General features: G+C 41.3%; 1 protein-coding gene across 1 annotated transcript in view; it reads right to left on the reverse strand.

Annotated features, from left to right (window-relative positions):
* pds5b (PDS5 cohesin associated factor B) overlaps nt 1-15,278 on the reverse strand; it is a 38,452-nt gene that overhangs the window by 974 nt on the left and 22,200 nt on the right. The window contains exons 10-34 of the mRNA XM_067608267.1: nt 14,934-15,028; nt 13,676-13,821; nt 12,867-13,018; nt 9,951-10,064; nt 9,692-9,773; nt 9,544-9,592; nt 9,262-9,401; nt 8,749-8,864; nt 8,472-8,577; nt 7,861-8,021; nt 7,538-7,661; nt 7,087-7,245; nt 6,831-6,899; nt 6,387-6,523; nt 6,013-6,136; nt 5,622-5,826; nt 4,432-4,546; nt 4,048-4,180; nt 3,828-3,947; nt 3,364-3,426; nt 3,112-3,257; nt 2,727-2,799; nt 1,263-1,684; nt 1,024-1,104; nt 34-130 (exon numbers count right to left, since the gene is read on the reverse strand). Of these exons, the coding sequence (XP_067464368.1) occupies nt 34-130; nt 1,024-1,104; nt 1,263-1,684; nt 2,727-2,799; nt 3,112-3,257; nt 3,364-3,426; nt 3,828-3,947; nt 4,048-4,180; nt 4,432-4,546; nt 5,622-5,826; nt 6,013-6,136; nt 6,387-6,523; nt 6,831-6,899; nt 7,087-7,245; nt 7,538-7,661; nt 7,861-8,021; nt 8,472-8,577; nt 8,749-8,864; nt 9,262-9,401; nt 9,544-9,592; nt 9,692-9,773; nt 9,951-10,064; nt 12,867-13,018; nt 13,676-13,821; nt 14,934-15,028 (3,229 nt within the window). The remainder of the gene's footprint in view (nt 1-33; nt 131-1,023; nt 1,105-1,262; nt 1,685-2,726; nt 2,800-3,111; nt 3,258-3,363; nt 3,427-3,827; nt 3,948-4,047; nt 4,181-4,431; nt 4,547-5,621; nt 5,827-6,012; nt 6,137-6,386; nt 6,524-6,830; nt 6,900-7,086; nt 7,246-7,537; nt 7,662-7,860; nt 8,022-8,471; nt 8,578-8,748; nt 8,865-9,261; nt 9,402-9,543; nt 9,593-9,691; nt 9,774-9,950; nt 10,065-12,866; nt 13,019-13,675; nt 13,822-14,933; nt 15,029-15,278) is intronic.

Consider the following 15,278-nt stretch of genomic DNA (forward strand, 5'->3'; position numbering starts at 1 on the left):
CAACAAATGGATTTCATGTGACACTTTGAGTACCTTCGGTGTTGGCTCGTCCTCCTGTTCCTCCTCCTCTTCTTCATCTTCTTCCTCAGAGTCGTCTTTAGCAGCAGCTGCCTTTGATCGTCCACCGCGCCTGGATATAACAGAGGGGATATGTGTTCGATACGACTACCCTTACATGAGTAAGGTTTATCAGAAAATGCAGAAATATGACGACACACCACCGTCGCACATCAAGACACAAAGTTACAGCCTAGTTCAGCTCCAAGAAGATGATTTACTGGCTCACAGTGTTGCAAAATATCACCCACCAGGTGCCAAAATGCTGATAAGATGCATCTTTGGCAGATGAATCAGTAAGTCACACATTGCTCTTGCCAGTATGATACAGTCATGTATCAAATTTATCAGTTTCATTTATCACATGACTACATTTAGTGCGACAAATTGCAGCAACATGAGTAAGGCAACATATCTGAGCTTGATTTCACATCCTCTTTAAATGTTTTATAATGTAAGTGATGGGGAACAAAATCCACAGTGTTTCCCTGTTCAGCTGCAGTTGAAGGATCTTAACAAAAAGAACTTTGGCACTAAAAAAGACTTCTAAACTTTGAAAGATATTGACTTGATTTGATTCATTTAGTCAGCTGAAGCTTCATATTAGCTTCAGATAAACTTTTAAATACATTTTTCTACAGAAAGAGGACTGTGGATTTTGTAGGTTTGTACATTTGTGATCAAAAGCAGTTTAGTAAGACGACATGACGGGAAATTTAGTCTTTTTCACTGGATTTTATTTAAGCCACCGTGACAATATATTGCTTATTTATTATGATTAAGAAAATTATGTTGAACTTGAAGGGTTATTTATGACCTACTGACATTTTAATTTGAGAAAAAAGTTCCCAGAGCATCCAGAAATTTGGGAAAATTCCAATAAATAGACCTTTTCTCAAGAAAAAAAAACAATCTTTTGAATCCCTCACTACGATAAACGTGTGTTTGTGCTAGTGAACGTCTTACACTGGTTTCTTGGCAGGTGGCTGAGTTGATTTGGGTGGACGTCCTCTCCTCTTCTGCGGTGTGGACTCTGCTGACTCTGAGCTGTTGAGCAGAGAGAGAGAGAGAGAAAAAAAAAAAAAAAAGCACCAGAGTTTGAGTCATAAATTGATGCTGCTGACAGAAATCTGAGTGCCATCAGCAGACGTTGTTAGTGAAGCTCATTCAGTCTGCATTTACTGCTAAACTGTTTCTCTCCTCACCCTTGTGACCGCCGTGGCGCCCGGGCTTGCCTTCCTCCTTTGGTCTTCACCTCCATATTTTCACTGCTCATGTCATCCTCCTCCTCCTCATCCTCCACCTCCTCCTCTCCCCTCTCCTCCTCCTCGTCCTCCTCCTCCTCCTCGTTGTCCCCCGGAGGAGGGGCCGCCTTCTTTCGACCCCTCTTCCCTTTGGAAGGCGTGTCCTGACTGGGAGCGGCAGACTTCGGAGGCCGACCCCTGCGTCCTTTTTTCGGCGGGCTGTTCTGTTCGTCTTCTGGCCGATTGTCCTCGTCCCACTGGTCTTCGGACTCGGCCACTGCGGTCGTGTTGGCTGCCGCCTTCTTGCGGCCTCGCTTGGGTTTACTGTCCTGGTCGTCGCTGGAGGTCACACCCCGTTTGCGACTGCGGGGCTTTTCACTATCCTGTAAAAAAAAAAGGAAGAAGAAAATGGTTGACGAGGGTTGACTGGCGTGCTGCTGTCGCTTGTTTGAACCACTTTTTCAAGTCAGAAACCTTCAATGAGTTTAAAAACATCACTCCTGAATCTAGATGGTGGTTTCAGCAGGAAAAGCGTAAATTATCTGGTTTTTGGTTTCCAAAAGCAATCATGTACTGAGAAACGCTACTGTGAAACATTTGGAATTGATGTGACATAGAAGATGGTTTTATTTTTGACTTTTTGTAGAGGAAAGCTACACTATTGATTCAGAATACAAAAAAGGTGATGCAGGAGGTCTCGAAGCTGTTATTAATGACAGTTTACACAATGTGTACTTGCTAATCCTATCTTGACTTAAATCCAGCTGGTGTTTGCACAGGAGAATCAAAACACAGCGACACAAGGGTTTATGACTGGCGACACTTTACTGCATCACAGCAACATGCCCGATTCAACTCGTCCCAGGCTACCGTCTCATTTGTGCAGTCAGACTGTTTTTTCATTTTTTACTGTTGTTTATTTTCTCCAAATTAGCCATTAAGATTGAAAGAAAAAAAGGTTTTATATTTGTCTGTCTATCATTTTGGTGATATAACTGCTCTTAAGACTAAACTGCTGTATTAGGAAGGAAAATAAGCTACATTTCCTAGAAATAGAGTTGTGCTGATGTAAGAATAACAATCCTGATGATCTCTCCGACTGGAGGGAGGAACAGTTTCAAGAAGATTATGGCTAGGAAATTCATTTAGTTTCGATCAAATAGTTGAACAAATAACTTGACAATGTGATATTTTGAGTATGATTACTGGCTTACAAGCTTTCAGAAGATATTTACACAGACTGGTCTGACAAACTCATCAGTAACATGGACACGGTGACCTTGCAGCTAAAGACATTATTCATTTTCTCTGGATTATATTAATGCGGCTTTTAAGACCTTGAAAAGAGCATTTTGACACTGTTTATCTATTATAATGACCAGATAGATGACGGTAGATATCTCAGTTTAAAAGATGTTTTTATACCTTATCCGTGCTGTCTGCTCGCTTTAGGCTGATGTCCTCGTTTTCACTGTGGTCCATTTCTGTGCTGTCATGCCTAAAAACACAGCGATTAATAATTGTTACTCTTTTATAAACATAAAACACAATAACTGCAACTAAATGTGAGACATCTGCATGTTCTCTGAGCATATATCAGTGAAACTCCACATTCACTGTGCTGTGAGGAAATTTGTTCTCATCGTTTTCCATTATGTTAATAATTAGATCCAGAGTACTTTTTATGCAGGTTCATAAATCAGAACTACTGAACATCTGCAGCTTCAGGGGATTTAGTGTCTTACTCAGCAACATGGCACCATAAGTCTTTATATAAGTGTGTATGTGTGCATTTTATTTTTTATTTTACCTGGTCTTGCTGCGTTGTGGGGAGCCTGGGTTGGACGAGGAGTCGTCGTTGCTGGCCGTCTCCATACGAGAAGCTTTACTCTGGAGCTGTTTCCCTGCCGACGACAGCGGCTTGTTTACCGCGCCCAGAACGTTAGCTGACTTGGGCTTTGGGAAAAGAGGAACGGTAAATGACAAGAGTTTGAGTTAGGGATGTGCTTTTTAATTAAGTGCGACAACAATGTTACCGTTTCAGAGGTTTGATTAAGCTCACCTTTCCTGGTGTGAAGAATGACTTCATCTCTGGTGGGAGATAATTTTTTGTGTTGCTGAAATTCTGAAACAGGAAGGAATCTCGTGTCAGAGAGCTTGTTTGTGCACAAGCAACGACAATTATTACACACACACAAAAAAAAAAAGACTGAAAACAATCTGATTAGTCAAAATGTGTGCCAGCCCTGTTGAGAATTCCTACTGCAGCGAGCATGTGATTTACAAACACCAGGATACTACCAGCTACCAAAATAATCTTTGTTTATCTTTTAATTTACTATGCTGTATGTACACAAAGAGCTGCATATGCATTAGTAACCAGAAAACCCCAAAACACTGACAAAATCAAATACATTTTCATTGCAGATTTTATTTTCAGCTCAGCTATTGCTTAACTATTCACATACAGCTTCACTGGAAATATTAAAAGATCTTCTGGAAATGTTTTGGGGTGCAGACACCAACCTTGTCGGGTTTGGTGAAGAAGCTTGAGGGCAGCACGGGATCTTTCGGGGACTCCAGGCTGTAGGTGGTGCTCTTTGACATGATAATGTGCATGGCTACGTCACACACTGTGTAGAGTTTCTGTGCAGGGAAGACACAAAAGGTTTGCCTAGCATGATGAATACGTACTGTACACACACTTTATATTCGCTGTGCGTGAAGCTGCAGGTGCGGTTTGTACCTCGTTGGTTTTGGGATCGTTGGGGGCTTGGGCGTCTTTTGTTTGTTTGATGTTTTCCACCATTTTCCTAATAAAGGCGTGGCTGTTGTTCTCATTCTTGGCCATGATGATCTCCAGGACGAACCACAGAGCCCTAACAAGGAGGAAGTTTCACATCAGCGTGCGGGATTTTTTTATTTTTAGCCACAATATTGTCACATTTTCCTCTTAAAATGAATCTGCAGTATCTCAGTGTAGCACAACATAGCTGCCTGTACTCAAACACCAGGCTGTAATATTCCACATGGGTGGCAATTTATCTTTTAAAACGTGAAATCTTTTTAAGACATCTTCAGATCTTTCATCGTCAGTAGTGTCGACAAAATCTTTCACTTTACTACTTACTCTTTAATTTCTTTGAGCTGCTCGATGTCCTGTACTTTGACGTAGTCTGGGTCGTGTGCCAGCAGGTGGATGGTGTAGGGCACCACATACTCCGGCAGCAGAGAGAACAGCTTGTCTGTTGATACACACACACACACACACACAGTAAACATTACATCATTATTTCTTCATCACAACATTGCTCGTGATAACTGGTCCAAAGACAAGAGATCTTATAAAAAAAAGTTACCCTGTGGACTTTCTGACCTCTGCTAGCGCTATACTGTGTTTTTTTTTTTTTGATTGAGTGGTTGCCTGAGTACTCGTGTGCAAACGGGTGGCAAAATACACCTTCCTGCCAATGGTTTCACACTATCCCAGTGATCTAGAGGAGGAGGTAACGCACCAAGAAACACAGAAACATGCCAAGAAAGGCAGCGAAGAAGAAGACTGTGCTAGTACAGATGTAAACGATTCAGCATTTAAAATACTTTTTTTAAAAAATTGGCTTTGCAAAGTGTTTTATGAGGAAAGAAATGCATTCAACACTTTTGTTACACCTCAGGGATACACATTATGCAGTTTGTTGAGTAACCCTCCTAAAATCTTATTTGTTTACAAGAAAACTCCACAGAGCCCCTTAAACTCCTTTTTCCCCGACCAATATACTGTGTGTGTGTGTGTGTGTGTGTGTGTGTGTGTGTGTGTGTATATATGCAATTAGGGATGCATGATACATTGGTGGCCGATGTACAACTGGCCAATAAGAAAATTAAATTATTGTCATTATGATACATATGATAATGTAATTTTTAGACAATAATGACGTCCAATAATGTGAAGCCTTGGCTGTGGATTAAACTTAAATCTTAAAATGATAAACTAAAGTTGTATATTCTTTATTGTAGGGTTGCTGAAGGCTCTAAACATTGTTGTATTAGGAAAAATAAACCTGTCAATAAAAATATATATCTATGGTCTTCCTCACATTTTTGTATTTATAAGATTAATATCACTGGTTATTGTGTCAGCCACAAATAAAACGGTTAATTATTGGTTATCATTATTGGCCCTGAAATTCCATATCAGTGCATCTCTATAAATAAAGTAAGGCCTGTTTCATGCTACAGATATTTTGTAGCTGCTTTGGTCACTTATCAACACACAATAAAATGTGCTTTCTGAAATGAGATTTTATTCTATTATTTTACCACTGATAGCAGCGTGCTGTTTGAGGTACTCCCGGCGTATATTGACGTTTTTCACCAGGCACTGGCGTGCATGGGCCCTCCTCTCTTTAACAGGGTCCTTGGCACACAAAGCGAACACGGCCATGTATTCCAGTGGCAGACGGAGGCGGCACAAACCCCGATGGAGCTTCTGAGAAAAACACTGTCGCACCTGGTAGCACTCGTCCTAAAGAGCGAAGAGAAAAATGCAGAGAAAACAGAGAGGATGATTAGGAGGAGGAAGGATGATGAGATAGTTTAGAGAAATATGGGAGAAAGAAGAAGGGAAGCAACAAAAAAAAATAAGATACAGAGCTGTAAAAAAAGAGCACGAGCTTTGCATGAAAAGAGGAGACTTGTGGCGGTTTCTTACATTGATGACGAGAGCACACAGCTGATATTGCTCCAGTGTGACTATTTCGTGATAACAAGGCTCCTGTGCCAGCTTGAGCAGGGCGCACGCTGCTGCCAGCCGCAGCCTCGACATGTCTGGTTTACTGCGGGGGAAGAGGAGACAAGAGTAAACAAGGAATACTTTATTTATCTGAAAATGTGTTAATGATTAAAGGATTAAAGCCTAACATACCCCTGGGGTCCACAATACCCATTAAAAAACAGCGCTTCACTGAAAATTACATGATTAGACAAAGCTTTCTCTGAGCTACTCAAGAGGCTGACACACACACACACACACTCACACACACCTTGAGTTTGTCTAATAAAAGAAGTATAGGCTTTGTTGTTTACCCCATCCTGCCCTGCTCTGTTAGGTCCCCGTCACTGTGTAGAATAGCAGTCAACATCCTCAGGGTGGAGTTGCCTGATTTGCTCTGGTTGTTCTTCACTCCTAATAACCACCTCACCATCAGCTTTATGCCCTGGATCTGAGGGGGGGAAGGTCAGAATCATCTTTTAGGCAACAAAAGATGGAGTTACACTAATCGAACTGACAACAAACATCCTCTCATTACTTGCTTCAGTAAATGACTAAAGTGAAGATTGTGATTGTGATGATGGTAAACACATAATTTTGTCTCTGAGTATTCTTTGGATAAAAGAAAAAGATCAAAAACAACCCGAACTAGACAGAAGGGGCGGAAAATTAAGTTACAAAGATTATATAAATTTTTTTTGAAGAAGCAATCAGGCTGGATGATGTTAGATATGACACTCAAAGGGGTCTCTGCTGACCTTGGCCAGAGTCTCAGGGGACACTTCATCATCAGGAACCCAAAGTTTGGTTGTCTTCTTGCCTGGGATCTAAAGACAACACAAATAATACTGTAAGCCTCATTTCACATGATATATGAACAGACTGACAACAAAAATACTGATCCTACAACTGTGATGAATCATTTTTGGGACCAGGCAGCAGCATAGTTTCAGGTTCTAAACACGGGCCTGGTATATATGACGTGTATATACTGTATATATATGACGTGTGTACCCTGTCGTTCATGAGCAGATCCTTCACTATGAAGTTGGCGACTAGCGATTTGAGCGGTGCGGCAAACTGTTCTGGGGCCAGTTGAGCCAGGTGGCCCAGGGTGGTCAAAGGAGTGATGAGCTGCTCCAGGTTAGCGGGGTCCAGGCCTTTGTGTAGAGGCTGGAGAAACACATAAACACACAGTCAGCTGAGAAGAGACAAACATTTCAGACATGCATAGTGGACGAAAACATGAACATCACATTATATCTGTCAAATTGTTCAGGTTTGAAAGAACAAGGTGTGTTTATCCTACATGTTTTAGTGAGATAGCAAGATTCAGATTAATCAGTTTCATTATTTCTACTAGCTGCAATAAAGGTGTTCAACTGAGATCTATGGCCATGGTGTACTAGGAGCTACAGATGATTTTTTTTTGTACTATTTTATAAGTGTGTAAAATGTGACTGACCTCAAAGATTTGGGCGAAGTGTGTGTCTCTGTTGGTGAACATGGCGTTGATACAGTGGATGGCATACTTGGCCTGGCGAGGGGGGCCTCTCTTAGCTTTGGCCTGCAGTACCGGCAGCAAAACACTTGGGGGAGCAGGCAGGAGAACACCATTAAAAACAATGTCATAAGTCACAAAGAGTTCAGCGTGCTCCGAGCAGAGCACTTCAGTGAGAAATATGAAGAAACAACAGTGACTTCTATCTATGATTAAACACACGCATTCATACATCCTGCTATAAGCTAGAGAACGAATTGATGCATCAATCAGACGATGAAACGTACGATTTGATGTGAGGGAAACTCTCTTCCATCTTGCTCCCTGTGTTCTTGAAGATTTGCAGCGCGGCCTCAGCCACCTTCTCATCATCCATCTTCAGACAACCCAACAGAGACTCGAACGTCTCTGCGGAGTGGAACGACACCGGGTGTGTGAACGACAGTACCTGTGTGGAAGAAAAGAGTCAAACGGCTGAATGACATGTCATAAATAATGTTCAATGATGATTAATAAAGCAAACTCGAAACATAAACTCGCTGGAAAGATGAGAGACGTTTTTACGCCGTCATTATTAATGTGACGAATGTGTTTCTATCACTCAGCCCCACCTTCAGGGCAAAACTGTGGGAGGGGGCTTTATCCATCAATGAATGTTCGTTTTATCTTGTCTGTCATTTCACACTCATTTCACTCTACTAGAAAAGATAATAATACCCTATTTAATTCACAGATTACTAGAGTTGCAGACATCAATTCAACCCAGCAGCCGTACAGACAGAACTATAGAGACTATAATTTATATAATGAAGTGACATTTCCTGCTTTGATTTTACAACCTATTACATTTAGTAAATATACAGATATGCAGTGTGGAGTTTCTCACTGAGGTTTTTACCTTCAGCAGCTCCAGTCCTGCTCTGATGGCCTCTTCAGTAGGAACGCCCTCCTCCTCATCATCAGCTGTTCCATCTATAGATTTGTTGACCTGTTTTATCAAAGCACTGAAACACAAAGAGTGAAAGAGAAAGGTCAAATAATGTACAACTGAAACACACATCACTGGCATTTGTTGTCTTTGGTATTAATGTGATGACTTGGAAGTTTGTGTTGTATGCCTTTACACACACACACACACACACACACACACACACACACACACACACACACTCTACCTGATGGACTCTGTGTCGATGTGTACTGGGGCAATCCTCTCCAGCAGGAACTTAACCATTTCCAGAAACGGATTGCTGGGCTGTTTGGGGCTGCCGAGCTTTTTAGTGATGTCTCGCTGTAGAGATGACAAGCAAATGATGAAAAAATAATCACACACACAAGACCAAGCTGCCACACAGAAAAACAATTAAACTATAAAAAGATTGTGCAGCCACCTGTCAGGTCTACAAGGTTGGAGTATTTTGTTAAATCAAGATTTTATACATTTCAGGTAAACAATTATAGAAGAGTGATTCACAATCTGCACCGGCTCTGATAACCAATCAAAATATTGATTCAGTGCTTGACACCACCATTAAAAACAGAACTACTACACAGAAAATTGAAAAGTTTAGAGCCATTTCCTACTAATACTTTTATCCAATGGTACAATATGTCCATTTGAGTCTAACAATTTCCAGGCTACCATGACTTTCAAGGGCACCAGTTAAAATAGAAACATCAATACCCACCACGCAGACTTCAGCCTGCTTACAGGAGCAGCTGGGGCTGACCAAGGTTTCCAACTGATCTCTGATTCGCTCGTCATCCTCCAGGACCTGAGCCAGCTTCTTCACAAAGTCCTGAGCTTTGCCCGGGTCCGGCAGGTTCCCTGTAGACACACAGAATTAATTAAAAGCTGATGTCTGCATGGAACAGATTTGAAACCAGAGTGGTAAGGTCATCCTGTTTCAGCAGTTTCATTAGAAGTCAGAGCAGACAGAGTCACAAACAAATTTTGTGATGTTCCTTACTTGTGATGACCATGACTTTGGCGAATACGGCCTTGCTGGATGCTTCAGACTATAATAAAATACATAAAAATAATTTAGAAACACAAGACAAGGGTACATTAATCCATCAGCCTCCCTAAAATTTTGTTTGTGCTTCAGTCAGAGTTACCTTGGGTTTTTTGATCAGGTCCAGCAGGTCTTTGACGTGGTGTCTGAGCAGATTCTGGCACTTCCACATCTCATTCAGAGCTCTGAGAGGCACAGAGGGGGAAGAAAGAAAGAAAGAAAGAAAGAAAGGATGGAGAGGGGAAACTAATTATTAGGAGGGATAGTTGTACAGTAGGAAAACATTTCTTCCTAACAGTTCAACAACAAACACGACTGAAAATTGCAGTTGATCTTATGTGTGTGAAGTGAGGAAGACTTACTTGACAGCGTTTGTGTCCAGGGTGGCGTACAGGTAGTAAAGACACTTCATTCTCTCAGTGGTCTCTAGGTTGTGAGGAACCATGTACTGGGCAAAGACCCGCTCCACCAGCAGCCTGTGGACAAGGAGGGGAAAATTTAAGGAGGAAATTAGGTAAAAAATGAAGAATATCCATGGAAACTAACCTTGAATGTTTATTTTTCCTCTTTAAGAGTCTGAGTTGAGAGTCCTGGCAGTCATTAACCCACCGTTACATTTGTAGGATTATAGGATTATCTACACCGTGGTCAGAAATGAAGGCACCTTGGAACAAAATTGCCATGAAATGCCGCTGAACAAATACAACGGATCAAATATTTTTCAGATATTTGTGCATTAATGAGATTACTGTCCCTCACAGTTTCTAACCACATACTGTATATCAGAGATTAATTCAATTCATTAAATAGGTCAATATCTCAAACTGTAATACCTCTCATAAAACAGAAACAAGGCTTTATGACCTTACATTTTAAAAATTAAATAAAATTTTATGGACCTGCTAGAGCCATGATTTACTGATCATGCACAAGTAAAACCACGGTGCCCTGCTTCACTTTCATACAGTTGCACACATTCACACATTCACACACTCAGGAACTGCCTGTTACAATACAGACTTTTCCTGTTGGCAACTGAGCAGCTCCACTGCAGCAGTGATTCAAAAAACAACTACACCCTCAGACTAGTGCTGCACGGTATACTGATACTAAAAAGGCATCGCAAGACCCTGCTGTTAGAAAATGGTACTATACCCCATTTTATTAGTAGCGGTACTTTAAGAATGACAGTGTTTTTGCTGATCGCATATTACGCATGCAATCACAGATTTTACAAAGTATGATCAAGAAAGACAATATATGAAGGAAGAACTTAGGAAGACTGGAGTTCAGAAGCTCAGCGTTAAAACTTTAATGAACCTGCCAAGTGGGTCAAGCGGTAGAGTTTTCTCTGAGTTTATTAGACAGACAGGATTAATGTGTAGGATTTAATCTCTGGTCCACACTCCAAAGCAGAAGGTGGTGATAATGCACCTAATGTGCTGGTTGCCAACCACAGATATAAACCAAGCAGAAGAAGTTTTTTTTTCCAAACAGAGTGGTACATCCTCGTCAGCTGAGGTGTTTCCTATCTGTGCAGCCGAACACCGCAGCACCTCCATGGACTGTTTCACCCTAGAGGTCCCGGTGTTTCCCTCCGCAGGCTCCACTTCACTCAGCTGCCCGACAGACCTGCTGTTTCTTCCTACTTTAACCTAAATAACGAACCGGGCCTCGGTGCTCTGGTTGGATCCACAAGGAGAGTCGGGGCTAGCGTTAACCGCAGCATGTCTGGAAGGAAGCACAGCGAGCCAGCCTCCGCTAGCCTCAGCATCTCCGTGTGGATCCAACTGGAGCACCGAGCCTCGTTTTGTTACTCAGGTTAAGGTGGGAAGAAACAGCAGGTCTGTCCAGCAGCTGAGTGAAGTAGAACTTGCGGAGCCAGGCTACAGAAGAGAAGGGAACAAATCCTCAGAAATGTTCATTTTGTGCTGATGCCGATATTTATATTTAAATCCTTTGTCGGCCGATACCGATGGCGTGACGATATTATGGTGCATCCCTTGTATTTCCTATGAGATGCGTTGATGTGCAACAGCAGGGCAGTGTGTGTGTGCAGTGCTCTGCTTCCACTTCCTGCAGGCATAGCGGACGTGCCAACCGATTTTTTTTTTTTCTGTCATATGCACTTCGCTTACATAGCCGGCAGTCAGGGTAAGCCAACAGACACCACAAAGCCTGTCTGTAAAAGTTGTTTTAAATCTACACAGGCCAAGGGAGCCAACACATCCAACTTGGCAAAGCATCTTGCCAACAGACATGCTGACCTGTTCAAGGAATTCAAAGAGCGACAGGTTAGCAAATGTGATTGATATAACATAATTACATGCCCTCAAATGTAAGTCAAAGGAGTGTGATGTATTTTGTGACAGACAAACTTTTTTCACCGTTGGAGTTGTAGCTCAGCTTTTTAGCTAACTTACCAAACATCTCTATATGCAAACGCAACATTCACACTGGTAACTTTAACTTTACCATAACTTGCAAGCTGCTAAAAATGTCAGTATTAGTATCAAGATATCTAGGTATGTATCTTATCAAAGTCATAATTTTGGTATTGTGACAACACTACCTCAGATACTCTTCTGCAGTTAGATCTGAGACTGTGGTTTTTTGGTGTGTGTGTGTTGTCATTTAGGATTTTGTGCCTCAACGTAGCTCATTTACTTCTATTTCAGTGAGTGACATTTTGTAGAATTACTTTCAACAACCCCCAGAGAGGTACTGTAAGCTCTCCGTGTTGTGAATGTGTAGGTGGAAAACAAAACAAACCAATTTTCCAGTTACAAGTGAAGTGAGTGATGCTGCTTTGTACTGTGTCTGACTGCTTAAATGATAAGAAAACAAGTCCCACATATTTCACTTGCTTATGAAAACAGCTGTTTTGCATTATGGTGCCCCGCAGCTACTGTAGGCGGTCGAATTGGTATCTCTTCTTCTATGGTATTTTTTCCCCTTTACAATTGTCACACTGCAGTTACAAATGATTTGGGTCCAGTGAGAAGTCCTCTTTGGATTCTGAAGGACTGAATTAAAAACCTGATTTTACTGTTTGAGATGGGAGAAAAGTGTTTGCCACTTTAAAATATGTCAATGTGATTTAATTATCTATATTCAGTTGATTATCTATGGAACAAGATACATTCAAGCACAATTAAGTGCAGTACATTGCCAACAGAAAATTTGTGTTCAAGCAACTCACATAGAGTCTAATCTGGAAAGGAATTGTTTTTGATGCTCTAAGTTTTTAATATAAACAGGAAAACATGCACACAGACCTGTCATCGATGCTGTTCTGGTAGTAGATATGGAGCAGCTTGTCTTTGATCCAGGAAATCTGTTTGGAGGCCTCCCTCCCTCCTTCTCCCTGCAGCGAGTACTTCCTGTAGATTGATGCCAGGCCCATCATGGCCTCCTTACGAACACGCCACTGATAGGCCGAGGATGAAGGAGGACGGGAAAAGATTAAAGAAGAGAAATTCTCAGTCATGACAACAAATCAAATGAGAGCTTTATGAGATGAGGTGATTGTTGGTAAGCTACACTGATTGAAAATGTACTTAAAAGCGATCACATCACAGCAACGAAGCTATTTCTAACCAAACATAGAGCAGTCCTCTAGGAACGAACAGCCCACTTCCCAAAATAGGCACAGCTGGGTTAGCTAAACACACCAAATGTTGTTGTTTTGGTATAAAAAGAAGGCTAGTTAGAGAGGAGAGATTAGCAGTCCTAAAGAGGAAACTTAACCATCGACGCAGAAAACAACAGCAACCTTAAAAGTAAAGAGCTGTGGTGGATAATCGAGGTATCAAGAAGTCAGTGATGTGCCGACACTTTGGTTACTTAAAGCCCACTTTTGACACAAAGCGGATCAAACAGTCCAAAAAGAGGCTTGGACTAAAACTACTTTAAGTCCAACATGAAACAGATCACTGGTCATTTTCAGGTTCTAAATATATTTTTTCGATATAGACTGAAAAAATAATACATTTTTACCACACCATCCAGGCCTACATAAAACTTACTGAAAATCAATATGAGAACAGTACTGTTGCAAACATGCAAAAAAAAGTTGCCCACTTACTCTCTTGTCCAAAGTCCTCTCCTTCACAAAGTTGAGCAACGCATCATTGACTAGAGACAGATCTTTCTTGGCAGCAGTTACGATAGAGACAATGACATCATGGCGGATGGCCTCCTCTGGGTCATGTGATCTGACCCTCAAAAATTCTGTGAAAGAAAACATGAACAAATGTGACGTGAGAACCAGCCACCTCTAAGCATGGATGTATTAAGAGAGCTGCCACTCAGCCTGGCTGCCAATTTGTCCCGGTGGTCAACAAAGGTACTGCAACAAACAATCCCCTGCGACCCAAAAAGCATCCCCCCCCCCCTCCCCCCCGCTGACCACCACTATATGAGACGTCTGTGAATCCTTTGACAGGAAGTCTTGAACTGAAAACTAGGTTAATTATGAAATAAATGTTGAATCCACTACTGTTTTATGTTTGTCTAGAAGTCTAGAAGTGCGATTTTTTGTACGTGATGTCATCATAACGTGAAGTTTATGGGCCGAGGTGGAGAAACACTGACGTGCATGTGCAGTGGGCCGCGCAGCACGGAAGCAAACTGGAAAGCTGGAAAACTTTTTTTTGGCTTATGTGATAGCCAAACAATTTTCATTGAAGTGAATGAGTGCCACTTTGGACTCTGGTATCCAGCTCTTATAATACATCCATGCCTCAGACACAAAGAAAATACTCAATACTTCATTGTTCCTCATTGAATCTAAATTACCACTACAAAGGAACAACAATAATCTCCTAATTTATTATTGGGGAGCTTGTAAGTGTACAAGTGTTGTATAACTGAACAGTGCATATAAGCCTTTTCCCCACTAAAGTAACTTAATCATGCTGACGTTTAAAAGTCATTACATACAAAAGAAAATCTATTTCAGTGCCACATTTTCCATTGTTGTTTGTCCCATAACTGAACTGCCTTCGCCACACTCGTTAACCAAACAGCGTATAAAAATGATGTTTGTTCCAATGTAACCATACGGTGCCTTTTTTTCAATGAAGTATATCCAAAGCACTGTGGTTTGTAAAACATAGTAAACAAAGAGGCAGAACCTAGTCCTTACAAAAGGCTCCAGGTTACGGGTTGTTAAGTTCCCGGAGAGGAAAAGAGCTATTAACATGCCATCACCTCCATATAGTGGCAAAACAACTCAATACTGACTGCAGTGGATTAAATGTGGATACACTTTCTCTCACACAGGATCAGGTTTCTCAAAAGAGTTTGTCTGCTTTTAAGTCAGGAAATTTCAGTTGACTTACCTGTGAGGTCTTTGGCCAGGTCAGGATGGTTCATGAGACAATGACTGGCAAACTTCACACACTCAAGTCTGATAGGCACATGGATGTCGTTAAATCTTTAGGAGGGGAAAAAAAGCATTTATGTCAGCAACTCTGTTAGGTGATACAATCACACATCCATCAAGGTAAAAACATACATGAGCCATCAGGCACTGGCTGCATGCATATACTGCATGTTTCAGGACCTCAAGTTTAAGACTTTTTCATAAACATAAGAGTCATAAACCAAGAAACAAGTCACAAACATGCACTTTTCAATCTAAATAAAGCAAAAATCATTTCTGAAACTATTAAGAACTGTGTGTG

Source organism: Thunnus thynnus, chromosome 13 (genome assembly GCF_963924715.1).
Source record: "Thunnus thynnus chromosome 13, fThuThy2.1, whole genome shotgun sequence".
NCBI classification, from domain to species: Eukaryota; Metazoa; Chordata; class Actinopteri; order Scombriformes; family Scombridae; genus Thunnus; species Thunnus thynnus.